At 39.5% G+C, this 17,199-nt stretch overlaps 1 protein-coding gene across 1 annotated transcript in view; it reads left to right on the top strand.

Moving 5' to 3' along the window:
• The first annotated feature begins 9,400 nt into the window (after window positions 1-9,400).
• Window positions 9,401-17,199, top strand: part of UBXN7 (UBX domain protein 7) — a 48,617-nt gene continuing 40,818 nt past the window's right edge. The window contains exon 1 of the mRNA XM_068980440.1: window positions 9,401-9,489. Within this exon, the coding sequence (XP_068836541.1) occupies window positions 9,417-9,489 (73 nt within the window). The 5' untranslated portion in view covers window positions 9,401-9,416. The remainder of the gene's footprint in view (window positions 9,490-17,199) is intronic.

Genomic DNA, 17,199 nt, shown 5'->3' with positions numbered 1-17,199 from the left:
AGTGAAGAGGAACTAAAAAGCCTCTTGATGAAAGTGAAAGAGGAGAGTGAAAAAGTTGGCTTAAAGCTCAACATTCAGAAAACGAAGATCATGGCATCTGATCCCATCACTTCATGGTAGATAGATGGGGAAACAGTGGCTGACTTTATTTTTCTGGGCTCCAAGATCACTGCAGATGGTGATTGCAGCCATGAAATTAAAAGACGCCAAAAAAAAAAAAAAAGATGCTTACTCCTTGGAAGGAAACTTATGACCAACCTAGACAGCATATTCAAAAGCAGAGACATTACTTTGCCAACAAAGGTCCATCTAGTCAAGGCTATGGTTTTTCCTGTGGTCATGTATGGATGTGAGAGTTGAACTGTGAAGAAAGCTGAGTGCTGAAGAAGCTATGCTTTTGAACTGTGGTGTTGGAGAAGATTCTTGGGAGTCCCTTGGACTGAAGGGATATCCAACCAGTCCATCATATTAAAGGAGATCAGTCCTGGGTGTTCATTGGAAGGAGTGATGCTAAAGCTGAAACTCCAATACTTTGGCCACCTCATGCGAAGTTGACTCACTGGAAAAGACCCTGATGCTGGGAGGGATTGGGGGCAGGAGGAGAAGGGGACGACAGAGGATGAGATGGCTGGATGGCATCACTGACTCGATGGACGTGAGTCTGAGTGAACTCCGGGAGTTGGTGATGGATAGGGAGGCCTGGCGTGCTGAGACTCATGGGGTCGCAGAGTTGGACACGCATGAGCGACTGAACTGAATCACCCTCTGGCCTATATGAATGGTGCCCCCTGGAGCACTAGGTACATAGCACTCCCTTCTTAAGTTTTGCAAGGCAGTCTGACTTAAAGTCTTTAGGAGAAGCCCCTATAAATATGCTATCATGAAAGTTGCAAAGTTTTGCTCCTCTTACTTAAATCTTAATGAATCTATAATCTATTTTTGTCTCTAAGGTTAGGATCTAGTTGTATTTAGGTCCCAGGGTTATTGATTGGTTAGTCCATCCTTTCCCTCACTAATCACCATGACCTCACCTCTGTCATGGTGTCCATATAACTTTGTGTTTGTGTATGGTCTCTCTGTTCTGTGTTCTGTCTATCCCCCACCCATACCATACAATCTTAGTTACTGTACCTTATGTTTTGATATCTTGTAGGCAAAACTTCCACCTGTTCTACTTAAAAAGTGTCTTATTATTGATTTTTTGGTTTTGAATTTTAAAATCACTTTAGTAAAATGTTGGAGAAATTCTGTGGGATTTTGATTGGAATTACATTGAATTTATCAATTATTGTATAGAAAATTAGCATCTTTATAACATTGGGTCTTCCTACACACGAATATAGTAGATTTCTTCATTTAATGCCTATCAGTAAAGTTTATCATTTTCTTTACAAGGCCTTTTGCATTTTTGTTAAATCTATACTTAAACATATTTTATGTTCTGTTTCCCCATCTATCTACCATGAAGTGATGGGATCAGATGCCATGATCTTAGTTTTCTGAATGTTGAGCTTTAAGCCAACACTATCATGAATGGGATATTTTTAAAATTACAGTTCCAAACTATTTGCTGTTCATCTTTAGGAATAGTTTTAAAATATGCATTTTGGTTTTATATCCAGAAATATCCTTGAATTTTTCTGTTGATTTTAAAATTTGTTAGTTTGCTTAGATTTTCTGTGCAAATAATCATATAGTATACAATAACAATTTTTTCTTCTTTAAAAAATTTTTAATATATTCTTTCTTGTCTTACTACTGTGGCTAGGACTACTGAATAGAAATAGTGTTAGGGTGCATACTTGTTTTTTACTTTAAATGTTTTATTATTAGTTATAACACTGTTTACTCTGTGCTTTTAGTAAATATACTTCATTAAGTTAAGGAAGCTTTTTCCTCTACCTAGAGCATTAAGGATGTTTTTAGTTTTGTTTTGTGGAAGGATATTGATTTACATCAATGTTTTTTCTGTGTCTGATCAAATGGATCAAATGGTTTCTTATATTTTATTCTACTATCAAAATTACATTGAAAAGATTTTGTTATAAAATTATACCTGCATTCCTGAATAACTCTAGTTAAAAAGTAATGCATATATGTGTGTGTCTTATTGGATTTCTAAATTTTGGTTTAGTATAGCATTTTTATCTTGATTAACCATGAGTGAGGCTGAGTTTCCATTTACTGCTTTGTTTTCAGAAGGAGTTATTTGTCCCTATTGTTCCTTTTCTGGAATAATCTGCATAAGTTTAGGACCACCTGTTTCTTTTCTTTTTTTTCCTGTGTCTTTTTTCTTTCTTTCTTTTTGGTAGAAATCACCTGTAAAGTCATCTGGGTCTGGTTGTTTATTTGTGTAACTAAGTCAATTTTGTTAACTGTCGTTAAGTCTACTGATAGTTGAGTCAATTTTGGTAAATTATATTTTTCAGGAACCTGCCATCTATTTCCTAATTCATAGGCATAATGTTGTTCATAATATTCTCTTATTTTAAAAATCACTGCTCTATCTGTTACGTCCCTTTTTTTTCTTAATCTAATTTGTAAAAGGATTTCGATTTTACTTGTTATTTCAGAGAACTAGCTTTTGTATTTTGTTTTCTATTTTATTGATTTCTGCATTTTCCCCTTTAACTTTCCCTGGGTTAATTCTGTTGTTCCTTTATTAACCTCTTGATTACTGAGGTCCTCATTTTCTAACCCTCTCTAATATAACCATTTAAGGTTGCAAACTTGTCCCTTAGGTACTCTTAAAACTGCATTTCACAAATTCTGATATGTATTTTCTCGACAATTCAGTTTTAAATATTTTTCACTTTCTACTTGTGCCTAACAACCTGCCTTTGGCTCTCCAGACCCACTCACTGTCTTCTCTCTCCACTCTGCTCTCTGCCCCACAGGCTGTTGTGTCCTCTGTCTTCCAGTTGAGTCTCTTGGAGCTATCTGAGATGCTGCCTCCAGGCTGCAGTCCTCATTTTGTCCCAAATAAAACTTAACTCACAACTCTCAAGTTGTACATCTTTTTTGAGTCGACATTCTCATCAACTAGATTTAAGAGTTTCATTTGCTTTACATACTCTCTAACACTTGGTATAGTAAGTCACTGAATCATTCTGGTAAGTGTGGCATGGTATTTTACTGCAATTTTAATTTGTATTTGTCACAGGGAGGCCTGGCGTGCTGTAGTTCATGGGGTCGCAAAGAGTCGGACAAGACTTGAGCGACTGAACTGAACTGAATGACTAATAGGGTTTCCTTGGTGGCTCAGACTGTAAAGAATCTGCCTGCGATGCAGGAGATGTGGATTCAATCCCTGGGTCCAAGAAATCCCCTGCAGAAGGAAATGGCAACCCACTCCAGTATTCTTGCCTGGGAAATCCCATAGACAGAGGAGGCTGGCAGGCTACAGTCCATGGGGTTGCAAAGAGTCAGACACGACTGAAGCAACTTACCACTTAGCACTCATGCTGTCTTCCAGTTGGGTTGCTAGTAGAGATTCCTGGCAAGATATGGTAGAGGAGGAGGAGAGTGAGATTAGGGTATTTATTTTCCTGGTCTTATAGTGATATACTTACTGCTGCTGCTGCTGCTAAGTTGCTTCAGTTGTGTCCAACTCTGTGTGACATCATAGACAGCAGCCCACCAGGATCCCCCGTCCCTGGGATTCTTCAGGCAAGAACACTGGAGTGGGTTGCCATTTCCTTCTCCAATGCATGAAAGTGAAAAAGGAAAATGAAGTTGCTCAGTCATGTCCGATTCTGTGCGATCCCATGGACTGCAGAATGCCAGGCTTCCCTGTCCCTCACCATCTACCCGAGCTTGTTCAAACTCATGTCCATTGAGTCGGTGATGCCATCCAACCATCTCATCTTCTGTCATCCCCTTCTCCTCACGCCTTCAATATTGCCCAGCATTAAGGTCTTTTCCAGTGAGTCAGTTCTTCTAATCAGGTGGCCAAACTATTGGAGCTTCAGCTTCAGCATCAGTCTTTCCAATGGATATTCAGGACAGATTTCCTTTAAGATTCACTGGTTGGATCTCCTTGTGGTTCAACGGACTCTCAAGAGTCTTCTCCAACACCACAGTGCAAAATCATCAATTCTTTGGTGCTCAGCTTTCTTTATAGTCCAACTCTCACATCCATACATGACTACTGGAAAAACCATAGCTTTGACTCTGAGGACCTTTGTCAGCAAAGTGATGTCTCTGCTTTTTAAAATGCTGTCTAGGTTGGTCATAGCTTTTCTTCCAAGGAGCAAGCGTCTTTTAATTTCAAGACTGCAGTCACCATCTGCAATGATTCTGGAGCTCAAGAAAATAGTCTGTCACTGTTTTCACTGTTTTATCATGTATTTGCCATGAAGTGATGGGACAGGATGCCATGATCTTCATTTTTTGAATGTTGAGCTTTAAGCCAGCTTTTTCACTCTCTTCTTTCACTTTCATCAAGAGGCTCTTTAGTTCTTCTTTTCTTTCTGCCGTAAGGTTTGTGTCATCTGCATATCTGACACTATTGATAGTTCTCCTGGCAATCTTGATTCTAGCTGCGCTTCATCCAGCCCGGCATTTCCCATGATGTACTCTACATATAAGTTGAATAAGAAGGGTGACAATATACAGCCTTGACATACTCCTTTCCCAATTTGGAACCAGTCAGCTCTTCAATGTCCAGTTCTAACTGTTGCTTCTTGACCTGCATACAGATTTCTCAGGAGGCAGGTCAGGTGGTCTGGTATTCCCATCTCTTTCAGAATTTCCCACAGTTTGTTGTGATTCACAGAGTCAAAGGCTTTGGTGTAGTCAATAAAGCAGAAGTAGATGTTTTTCTGGAATTCTCTCGCTTTTTCGATGATCCAACAGATGTTAGCAATTTGACCTTTGGTTCCTCTGCCTTTTCTAAATCCAGCTTGAACATCTGGAAGTTCTCGGTTCACGTACTGTTGAAGCCCCACCTGGAGAATTTTGAGCATTGCTTTGCTAGCATGTGAGATGAGTGCAGTTGTGTGGTAGTTTGAACATTCTTTGGCATTGCCTTTCTTTGGGACTGGAATGAAAACTGACCTTTTCCAGTCTTGTGGCCACTCTGAATTTTCCAAATTTGCTGGCATACTGAGTGCAGCACTTTCACAGCATCATCTTTTAGGACTTGAAATAGCTCAACTGGAATTCCATCAACTCCACTAGCTTTGTTCGTAGTGATGCTTCCTAAGGCCCACTTGACTTTGCATTCCAGGATGTCTGGCTCTAGGTGAGTGATCACACCATCGTGGTTATCTGTTCATTAAGATCTTTTTTGTATAGTTCTTCCATGTATTCTTGCCACCTTTTCTTAGTATCTTCTTCTTCTGTTAGGTCCATACCGCTTCTGTCCTTTATTGTGCCCATCTTTGCACAAAATGTTCCCTTGGTATCTCTAATTTTCTTGAAGAGATCACTAGTCTTTCCCATTCTGTTCTTTTCCTCTATTTCTTTGCATTGATCACTGAGGAAGGCTTTCTTATCTCTCCTTGCTATTCTTTGGAACTCTGCATTCAGATGGGTATAACTTTCCTTTTCTCCTTTGCCTTTCACTTCTCTTCTTTTCTTTTCTCAGCTATTTGGAAGGCCTCCTCAGACAGCCAGTTTGCCTTTTTGCATTTCTTTTTCTTGGAGATGGTCTTGATCACTGCCTCCTGTACAATGTCATGAACCTCTGTCCATAGTTCTTTAGGCACTTTGTCTTTAACATCTAATCCCTTGGATCTATTTGTCACTTCCACTGTATAATAGTAAAGGCTTTGATTTAGGTCATACCTGAATGGTCTGTGGTTTTCCCTACTTTCTTCAATTCAATTTTCTTGAATTTGGCAATAAAAAGTTCATGATCTGAGCCACAGTCAGCTCCCAGTCTTGTTTTTGCTGACTGTATAGAGCTTTGCCATCTTCAGCTCCAAAGAATATAATCAATCTGATTTCAGTATTAACCACCTGGTGACGTCCATGTGTAGAGTCATCTCTTGTGTTGTTGGAAGGGAGTGTTTGCTATGACCAGTGTGTTCTCTTGGCAAAGCTCTGTTAGCCTTTGCCCTGCTTCATTTTGTTCTCCAAGGCGAAACTTGTCTGATCCTCCAGGTATCTCTTGACTTCCTATTTTTGTATTCCAGTTCCCTATGATGAAAAGGACATCTTTTTTTGGTGTGTTCTACAAAGTCTTGTAGATCATAGAACCACTGAACTTCAGTTTGTTCAGCATTAGTGGTTGGGGCATAGACTTGCATTACTGTGATACTGAATGGTTTGCCTTGGAAATGAACAGAGATCATTCTGTCATTTTTGAGATTGCACCCAAGTATTGCATTTCAGACTCTTTTGTTGACTATGAGGGCTACTCCATTTCTTCTAAGGGATTCTTGCCCACAATAGTAGATATTAGAGTCATCTGAATTAAATTCACCCATTCCAGTCCACTTAGTTCACTGATTCCTAGAATGTTGATATTCATTCTTGCCATCTCCTGTTTGACTACTTCCAATTTACCTTGATTGATGGACCTAACATTCCAGGTTCCTATGCAATATTGGCATCGGATATTTACAGCATTGGACTTTACTTTCATCAGCAGTCACATCTACACCTGGGTGTTGTTTTCACTTTGGCTCCATCCCTTCATTCTTTCTGGAGTTATTTCTCCACTCTTCTCCAGTAGCATATTGGGCACCTACTGACCGGGGGAGTTTATCTTTCAGTGTCATATCTTTTTGCCTTTTCATACTGATGATCAAGTTTGGGATAGTTGCTCTTTGTCATCCAAAACTTTAATTTTCCATTATTCAATGTACCACATTTTTGCAATTTAATTTCTTGAGCGTAATCCATGATTTTTAAAGAATGTATTTTCCATGATTTGGGGGACATATTTAAATATATTTTCTTGTGATTCTAAAGAACTTTCATATTCTTTAAAAATAAAAAAAAAATCTATCAAGGTTTTGTTATTAATTTCCTGTCTCCTTTCTTTTAGCTTATTTTTAAAATTTCAACAAAATCTTTTCTAGAGTCGTGGATATCACAATCTTTACCACTTTTTCATAAGATTTATTTAAAAACGATATCATGATATCTGAACCCTAAGACTTTGGAAATAAACCTACAGATCTCATTGTTAGCCTCTGCATTTAATGAAGATACAGAAATAATTGCACATAGTTTTTGTAGTCAGTGGTGTTAGATTAACTTACTTGGAACCTGATTTTGCATGATGGCTTCAGAGACACAGACTTTAGGATTAAGGCCTTTAGGAAGGAAGAGGTCACACTGTTTCTTGCTCTGGTTTTTCCTCTCCTTTTTTTGCAACTTTGTGTGAATGTGAACCAGTTTCCCAAATCCACCACTGGTTCCTGGGCTTCCTCAACCCACCTAGAAACTGTAGCAACCTGGGAGGTGTGTCATTTAACTGACAATACTCTTGATTAGGAGTACAGGCCAATCATATAACCCTATGGTTACTTTGGTTTGACTTGTTTTTAAAATTCATCTCAATAGCACATTTACAGACTTTTAGGATGGGTCAATTCTCCAGATGACTCATCTCCTCTTTTATTGGGCCATTTTTCTGTGTAGACGCAAACTATGTAGTTGGGAGGTAGTCTAAGAGCCGAAATTGAGTCTTTTTAACTTTATTTTCAAGGTAAGGGATCATCAGATTTAAGCGTACTCCTATAATTGTTTTTAAACATACTTTAAATCATATAATTAACAAAATAATGTTACCTTTGCTTAAAAATAAAGGATGCAGAGTACATCATGAGAAATGCCAGGCTGATGAAGCACAGGCTGGAATCAAGATTGTCGAGAGAAATGTCAATAATCTCAGATATGCAGATTAAGACAGAAAGTGAAGAGGAACTGAAGAGCCTCTTGATGAATGTGAAAGGGAAGAATGAAAAAGCTGGCTTGAAACTCAACATTCAAAAACTGAAGATCATGGCTTCTGATCCCATCACTTCATGGCAAATAGATGGCGAAACAACGGAAACAGTGACTTTATTTTCTTCAGCTCCAAAATCACTGCAGATGGTGACTGCAGCCATGAAATTAAAAGACGCTTGCTCTTTGGAAGAAAAGCTATGACCAAGCTAGACAGCATTTAAAAAAGCAGAGACGTTACTTTGCTGACAAAGGTCCGTAGAGTCAAAGGTGTGGTTTTTCCAGTAGTCTTGTATGGATGTGTAAAGAAAGCTGAGTGCCGAAGAATTGATGGTTTTGAACTGTGGTGTTGGAGAAGACTCTTGAGAGTCCCTTGGACTGCAAAGAGATCAAACCAGTGAATCCTAAAGGAAATTAATCCTGAATATTCATTGGAAGGACTGATGCTGAATCTGAAGCTCCAATACTTTGGCCACCTTATTCAAAGAATGGATTCATTAGAAGAAACCCTGATGCTGGGCAAGATTGAAGGCAGGAGAAGAAGGGGAGGACAGAGGATGGGATGGTTAGATGGCATCATGGACTCAATGGACATGAGTTTAAGCAAGCTCGGGTAGACGGTGAGGGACAAGGAAGCCTGGCCTGCTGCAGTCCATAGGGTCGAAAAGAGTCAGACATGACTGAGTGAACAAGAAGAAAGGATTAATAAAGACCCTCAAAGTCCCCTTTCACATGCCCTCCATTCCTCCTCTCTAGAGGTAACTATTATATTTTGACCTTTCCAGTGACCTTTCTATACATTTCTATTCTACACATTCTATTCTATTCTTTTTTACACATATACACACTTTTTTCCCTTGCATGAGGAAACTGAGACCTTGAAGGGAGACCTATTGCAAATTTATTGAACGAAAGCGGACTGGACAACCGTTTACTAAAACCTACAATGTGTCAGGCTCTGCGCCCAGAACTTTCTTTGCACTAATGATCCTGGTATTTTACTTCTGCTGCATGGGTTGCCGCACTAATCAGTTTGGAAGTTGGGAAGCAGGTGCAAAAGTCGCTTCGGTGTAGTGATAAAGTATATGTATTTTGATGCCAGTTGCAGGAAACCTAGCAGAGTTGCAGAAACAACAAAACAGTCATACGAAGTTGGGTCTGTTAAAAAAAAAAAAAAAAGCTTGTGAAGCTGAGACGCTAAACGTCTACTACTTCTCAAGACTTTCGGAAACTTATGAAGCGATATCGCATCTATGAGATTAGTCTTGGAGCTCAAAGAAGGCACCAGAGGTCGCAAAGGATGCGGCGGCAGGCAGCAACACAGCAGCCAACCGGGAGAGCCGAGAGCGCTCCCACCGTCTGGAAGTGCGCCTGCGCTGATGGCCGCGGGGAGGCGGGGCGGGGGGCGGAGCTTGGGGTGGTCAATGAGCCTGCGCAAGCCGTGAGGCGAGTTGGGGGAGGGCGTTCCGTGTGTGTCTGTGTTGTTGTTCGGCGGCAGCGGCGGCGGCGGTAAGATGGCTGCCCACGGGGGCTCCGCGGCGGCGTCGGCGCTGAAGGGGTTAATTCAGCAGTTCACCGCCATCACCGGTAAGAGACGCGGTTACCGGAAGGTGGAGAGTGGGGTCTGGAGCGGGCGGCCGGTGTGCCCCGGGCTTCTCTTTACCTTCATGCATTCTTCCCTCGGGCTTTACCCACAGCTCCCGTCCTCCCTCCTGAGGAAGAAGCGACGACGGCGTCGGGTCTCCGGGTTCAGGCGGGAGACACCCCCCCATCCCCGTGCACCCCATACCTTCATTCTCGGTCTTCTCGCAGTGTGGAGGGAGATCTCCCCACCCCCTTTCAGCCTAGACTCAGGGAATGGGCCGAGCCTATCCGCCCCCGCCGGCCCGGGGACCTGGGGGCGGGAGAGGTGGGGGGCCGCACCCGGGCCACCGCCCTCCTCCTTCATCATCATCTCCTCTTCTCTGTGCAGCCTTGGGGTGCAGCGCATCCCCTCACCTCTTTTTCCCTTTCTTCCATGGCCAGGTCATTCTTCACCCGTCCCTGGCCTGCCCTTCCCCTTTCTGGGCCCCTCGGAGCCATCACTGTGGCCCTGGCGTGTTCGGGCCCTCCCGCCTTAACGGCGAGGCTGGTGGGTTCGGCAGCGCCTTTACCGATCTCGGGGGATAGGCCACCAGAAAGCCGGGGGTGCTGAGGAGTACCCTCCAGACTGAGGTTTTAAGAAAAGAATGAGGGGGAACCCCCCAACCTTAATTGGAAAGATCTGGAGGAATCCTTGGTGGCGTTTCCCACCTCCCCATAATAAAATAATAAAGACTGAAACGATGGCGCCCAGGCCTCCTGCTGATAAAATAGGAATGACGGCAAAAACTTCTTTTAGACAAAATCGGTTTTTGGATGTCAGTATCCCCTAATCCTCGGTTTTTCTTTTCGTTTGGACCCCTGCGAAGGGCACACGCAGATCCTCTTACTGCCTGGAGGAAAGGCCCTAAGCCATTCTATGAATTCTCTGTGTCTTGTTCTCTCTGATGGTGCTGAACTTTTTTTGCATGAGTTATTAGAGGGCGGAGCAAATGATGAAGTTCTCTGTGGAGTGATTTGAGAGAAGAGTACTCCATGTGCCTGAGTGTAATTTTGCCGTTCTAGTTTGTCCTTTTGGAAGGAGGTCGGAATGTTAGCAGATCTATACTTTATCTGGTAGTTAGATGCAGGGAACATTGCCACTTTTAGTGTATCCAGCGTTTGATGTGCAAGCTGGTTAAGTGAAATTTTATATTTTAACCACTGCCGGTTGTTTACGAGCTGCCGTTTCATGGTTAAAGCTAGTTTTATTTTTTACTTTGCAAGAATAACTAGATGTTCGATGCATTGTCTAGCTTGTGGGCATGAAACATCAGGTCAAAGTTGATAAAATTTGTAACAAAATTGGGATGAAGAATGGAATGATAACTTTTCTTAATATTTTAAAATTGTGTTTGGAGTATTATATTAGAGATATAATGCATTTCCCAGTGTGTAAGCAGGTCATTATTAGGAAAATTTAAAAAATTATTGTATATATAATACATTATGTTTATACAGAAAAATCTTAGTAGTGAATCAGGTATCACTTTAGATTTTCTAGAGATGGTTTAAGATGCCACCTATTTAATTCCAGTTTTTTGGCTAACTGCTAACTACCACTTTAGTAACTCAGATTGTGTTAGACTTACATTATTTTTTCTAATGCAGCATTTTTGGTAGGTGTAGACAAAACCCAAATGTGGTGAGATGAAGTGACTCACATAATTGCTTTAATTCTGTTTCTGTCTGCTAGTCTTCATGGGTCCTTTCCTGGTCACAGGCCTTTCTACTCCTGAATCAAGTTGGAGACCCTCAGTAGACAGTGGTATATGGAAGTCTGCAAAAGGGAAAATACCTTAGATTGTTCTTAATGTATTATGGATTTCTAATAACAATTTTTTACAAGATTGTAATTAATTATTAGAAACACATAATTGACCCCTTTAGTCCATTTCATATATCTTAAAAAAATTGGTGGGATCTGTCCACATATATTTTAGATTATACATGACAAAAAGGTATTTGAAATTTATTTATTGCTAGATGAATGAAATGGACCTTAAGAACTTACACTCTATTTCAGAAATATTTTACTTACTTGGAAGCCCAACATTCTGATAAAAGCAATACATTTTCAAAAATATGAGTCTTGCCTCTTCTGTGGCATTTAGAAGTAGAAGAGAAAATTGAAAGAATTTTATTTCTCACTAAATAGAACAAATTTCTCCCTATGATATGTGAGTATGAAATAGTGACTTTGACTTTTAAAAAGTACTAAAAAGACATCTAACGTGAACTAATTTTGAAAAAAAAAAATCCATTCTCGCAATAACAATATTATTTATTTCACATATTATCTTCCAGTTCTTATTTACATATGTATTTCTTAAATTACTTTTAAATTATTCTTACATTATGGATCAAAATATATATAATTTAGAATCCTGAAAGTTGATTAACATTACATCATAAACATTTTTCCTATTATTAAACTTTTATAAGCAAATAGCCAGGGAAATGATGGTCTTCAAAGTGATCACACTGAGCAGTTTTGTACCTTTACTATTGATGCCATTTATATTATTTGAGGCTACATAGAAAACCTTCCACTTATTTTATAGTCTACCACATTTTATAGTATTGCTCAGTTTGATCTCCCTTAATATTCTCATACATGGCTTTGAATGACTGCTGACTACTTTCAGAAGTTATATCAATTCTCAAAACCTGAGGAAAGAATGTGTCACTGGATCTGAAGTTAATTCCAAAAGAACAATTTTTGAAAATGTTTTTGAATCATGGCAGTATCCCATTAACACCAACTTGAGCTGAGATCCAGCCATACATATACAGAATGCATAGATGTAACTAGAATAAATCATGAGATGAAGGATACATAGATGCTATACAGTGGGTAAAAAATACACAATCAGAAAACAGACTGAAGTGTGAGGTAATAGAAAGTGAGGCTGAGAAGAGTACAGGTGATTGCTAGTATAGCATTCCTTCATAAGGCTTGGTGCATAGTAGGCATTCACCAACCTTAGGAAATTATAGAGCCACTTTCCTTTACTCTTTCTTTAAAATTGTTGAATGAATCCATATTTGTTAAAGAAATTAGAAACTCTCGTATTATTTGGATTTGTGGTCCATTTCCATTCATATTCTGTACAATATATTTTTCTTGGTTAGTATTTAAGTTCTCTGAAGAAAGGTGGTTGCCAGTGTTCTAGATATTAAAAGAAAACCCTTTTGGAATTTTAAGAGCTATTTCAAAGAGTGTTAATGAAGTTTGAGTAAAAATTTAGGGAGGAAATACATTTTTTTGAGTTGTGAATAGACTCTTACTAGTAAACTCAATGTTTATTAATAGGCTACCAAGTGCCAGGCATGGTTCAGGTCTTGGGGATACTACCATGAATAAGACGTGGTGAGGCTGCCTTGAAAAAAGCTTAAAGGTTAATGGGAATACAGACACATAGGTATTGTAATACACTGGAATCATGGTAAGGAGCAGTTAAGGTAGCACAGAAGAAGGAGATCAAGAAATAATTTCTTAGCTGGAGGAGAGATAAACATGTGCAGAGACCTGAATGAGAGAGGCACAGATAAACATACAGGAACAAGAAAGGAGAGATGGTTGAGGGAATTGATGAGAATTCCCAATGAAGAGAGCATAGCTCCTGGGAGATGAAGTAAATGGGATTGAAGAGGTAAGAGGGTACCAGATTAGGTAGGGCCTTACAACTCATGTTAAGAAATCTTGGCTTTATTCAAAATGTTGTGGGAAGTTAGTGAAAAGTTTTAATTAGGGGAGTGACATGATAAGATTTGGGTTTTTTCAAACGAGCTACTTGGCTATAGTGGAAAAGAGGTTAGGCCTAGAGATGAGTAGAAGACTGTTAAAATAATTGAAGATACTGATGTCCTGAAATAAGATAAGGAAAGAAGTCAGAGGAGTCAGAATGAAGTTTAGGATTCTGTTTTCGACATCTAAGCATATCTAGTACAATTTGTGACGATTTAGAATAGTAGAAGAGGTTTAGGGAGATGATTAGTTCAGATTTAGATAAGTTGCTGTCTCTAGGACTTCTAAATGGGGCTGTTCAGTAAGGAAATGAATATTTGGATCCAGAAAGAAGAGTGACATCTAATGAGTCATGTTGATGGCAACTGAAGCTATAAAAGTGGATGGCATCTTGTAGGGAGAGTGTCGTGTGAGACTGTAACAGGCTGTAAAGCTGAAGAAACACATCAAACAGATAGTAAAGAAGAAAGTGCAAAGACTGGAAGAAACTAAAGATGTAGGAGGAAAACCAGGAGACTGTGGTATTTCAAACATCAGGAGTAGGGTGATACCTTAGATAGTATGTAGGCACTTTAGGAAAATAGAAATTATAGATTTTTCCTGGTTAGGGCTGGAAGACATCTTCGCAACCATACTGACCCATTTCTGAGTTAAAATGAGGAATTGAAGGCTCAGAGAAGTAAAACGATTTAAGGTTATATGTTTAGGTCAGTGCGTCTCAAACTTATTTGTAGGAAGAATCGCCTCCTCCTTAAAAAAAAAATCTTTATAAAACAATGTATTTTTCTGGCCATGCCACATGTGGCTTGTGGGATCTCAGTTCCCTGACCAGGGATCAAACCCAGGCCCTCAGCAGTGAAAGTGTGGTGTCTTAACCACAGGACTGCCAGGGAGTTCCCCATTGACCAATACTTTTGTAAAACTACAACAAAAATTTATTGCTTAAAAATTGAAATAAAAAGAACACATACCAAATATAAGCCTAAATCATGTTCTTTAAAAAAGGCATAATTTGCATACAGTAAAATTTAATGTTTTTAGTGTATAATATTTTTATATGTGCATACAATCATAAAGCCACAGTCAAGATGTAGGCCAGTTCTAGGCTCAGAATTTCCTCCTTCCCATTTGTAGTCAGCCCCTCTTCTTACCTGTAACCTAATGTTTTTGCCTATTGTCTTCTTTTCCAGAATGTCATATAAATCTGCGGTCCCCACCTTTTTTTTTTAGCACCAGGGACTGGTTTTGTGGAAGTCAATTTTTGCACAGACTAGGGGAGCAGGAGATGGTTTGGGGATGATTCAAGCATGTTACATTTACTGTGCACTATATTTCTAATCTCATGCTTGTGGCCTGGAGATTGGGGACCCCTGACATAAATAGAATCACCATGTGTGGTCAGGTTTCTTTTTAGTCTGGCTTCTTTTACTTAGGATACTGCGTTTGAGACTCATTCATGTCATTGTGCTATGAGTGGTTCCTTTTTATTGTGAATAATATGCCATTGTATGGATATACTGCAATTTGTTTATGCAGTGATGAAATGAATGGATAATTGTTTCTTGTTTGGGAGATTATATAAATAAAGCTGCTAAAAATGTTAGTGTACAGTGTATGAATGTAAGTTTTCATTTCCTTTGGATAACTAGGAGTGGGATTGTATGATAGGTGTGTAATTTTAAGGAATTACTGTACTATTTTCCTGAGTCTTAACCATTTTATGTTCCTGTCAGCAGTGTATAAGAGTTCCAGCTGCCCTTCTGGTATTTTTAATTTTCTATAACTATTTTAATAGATGTGTTATTGTAGGGCATTGTGGTTTTAATTTGCATTTCCTTAGTGACTAATAATATTATTTTTTCATATGATAGTTTGCCATCCAAACATCTTTCAAGCCCAACTTTATTTTATTAGCGACAACAGACATAAAATTACTCTTAATCAGATTGCTATGAAAGTTTCCGTGTCCCCTGCATTGTAAGGTGTATTATAAACCACCAGGGAAGTCCCTATATTCATTCTTTTTTAGATTCTTTTCTCATACTGGTTATCACAGTTCCCTGTGCTATACAGTAGGCCCTTGTTGGTTATCTGTCTTATGTATAGTAGTGTGTGTATGTTTATCCCAACTCCTAATTTATTCCCTGCTCCCCTCCAACCCACGTTTCCGCTTTGGTAACCATAAGTTTGTTTTCAGTATCTGTTTCTATTTTGTTAATCTGTTCCTTTGTATTGTTTTTTAAAAAATAATTACGTTCTACACCTGAATGATATCTTACGATATTTGTCTTTCTCTGCCCAACTTACTTCACTTAGTATGATAATCTCCAGGTCCATCCATGTTGCTGCAAATGGCATTATTTCATTCTTTTTTTATGGCTGAGTAATATTCCTCTGTGTGTGTGTGTGTGTGTGTGTGAGTGACATATCTTCTTTATCCATTGCTCTGTCAGTGGATATTTAGGTTGCTTCCATGTCTTGGCTCCTATAAACAGCACTGCAGTGAACATTGGGGTGCATGTATCCTTTCGGATTATCGTTTTCTCTGGATATATGCCCAAGAGTGGAACTGCTGTATCACATGGTAGTTCCGTTTTTAAGGAACCTCCATACTGTTCTCCATAGTTATTGTATATAAAATTAAAAAAGTATTTTCTATTCCTCAATGCTCAAAAACTCCTGGATGGGAAACTGATGAGGAGGTTGAACTTGCATTTTACTTCTTGCAACTATCACTGACTCTCATTTCCTTGGTAGACTGTCTGGCTTACTTTGTTATCATTTCTAGGGGAAATGTAGAATCAAAATGTAACCAATTTGTGTCCCTGTCATTTCTGTGCTCTAACCCTTTGGGAAAGAAAAGGTCTATAGAGGGATTTTTCTTTCTTTCTTTTAAAAGAAGTCTCTGTGACTGCTCTACTTAGGTTCCTTGATAATAGTGAAGAGACTATTTGGGCATTGAAAATAGTGTAGAGGATAGGTATAAGGGACTACTAAAGTTTGGAATGTCTCTTCATCCTTCGAGCTGTGGTAGAGACATAGACTACATTATAGGTTTGGTGCTCTTTCCTATATTATGTCGTTAATAGGGAAGGTGTAAACTAAGAGGCATCAAGCAACAAGGAGATGGCCACTGATAAATTGTGTGCCAAAGCTGGGTTAATGCCCTTTGGTGCCATTAGCAAGCTAAAGCCTATGGAAAAAAAGGTAATGGATAGGTAAAAAGAGCGCAAGCGGTGAGAAACAGTAAAGTGAGATTCCTGCTGTAGATATGATTACTGGGTTTTATGGACTGAGTTTTTGTGTCCTTCCCCAAATTCGTATTTTGAAATCCAGATTACCCCCTTGCCCAGTGTCATGGTGTTAGGAGGTGGGGCCTTTGGAAAGTGATTAGTTCATGAAGGTGGGGTCCTTATAAATGGGACTAGTCCTTAACAGAGAAGGAAATGACAACCCCCACCAGCATTCTTGCCTGGAAAATCCCATGGACAGAGGAGCCCTATCATCCATGGGGTCAAAGAGAGTCGGACACGACTTAGTAACTAAACCATCACTACTAGTGTCCTTAAACTAGAGACCCCAGAGAGTGTTTGGCCCCTTCCACCATGCAGGTACACACTGAGAGCAGAACTGTCTTATCAACCAGGAGGAGGGCCTGCGCTATACACCATATCTGCTGGAGGCTGACCTTTGACTTCCCAGCCTCCAAAATTGTGGGAAATAAATGTATGTTGTTTAAGCTACCCGATCTATGATATTTTTGTTACAGCAGCCTGAACAAACTAAGGCACAGCAGAATTAAGCTGTCCTGCTGCTACCTATAATATTGAGACCTCAAACTAAGCCCAGAACAGCTTTATAGATAGTTTGAATCTGCAAGCTGCTTTGTTGTTTTTGTTTTTTTGCCACAATATAGGGCATGTGGG

This window comes from Capricornis sumatraensis, chromosome 1, assembly GCF_032405125.1.
Source record: "Capricornis sumatraensis isolate serow.1 chromosome 1, serow.2, whole genome shotgun sequence".
NCBI lineage: Eukaryota > Metazoa > Chordata > Mammalia > Artiodactyla > Bovidae > Capricornis > Capricornis sumatraensis.
Note: the sequence above shows the minus strand (reverse complement) of the source record. Positions and strands in the feature narration are given on the sequence as shown.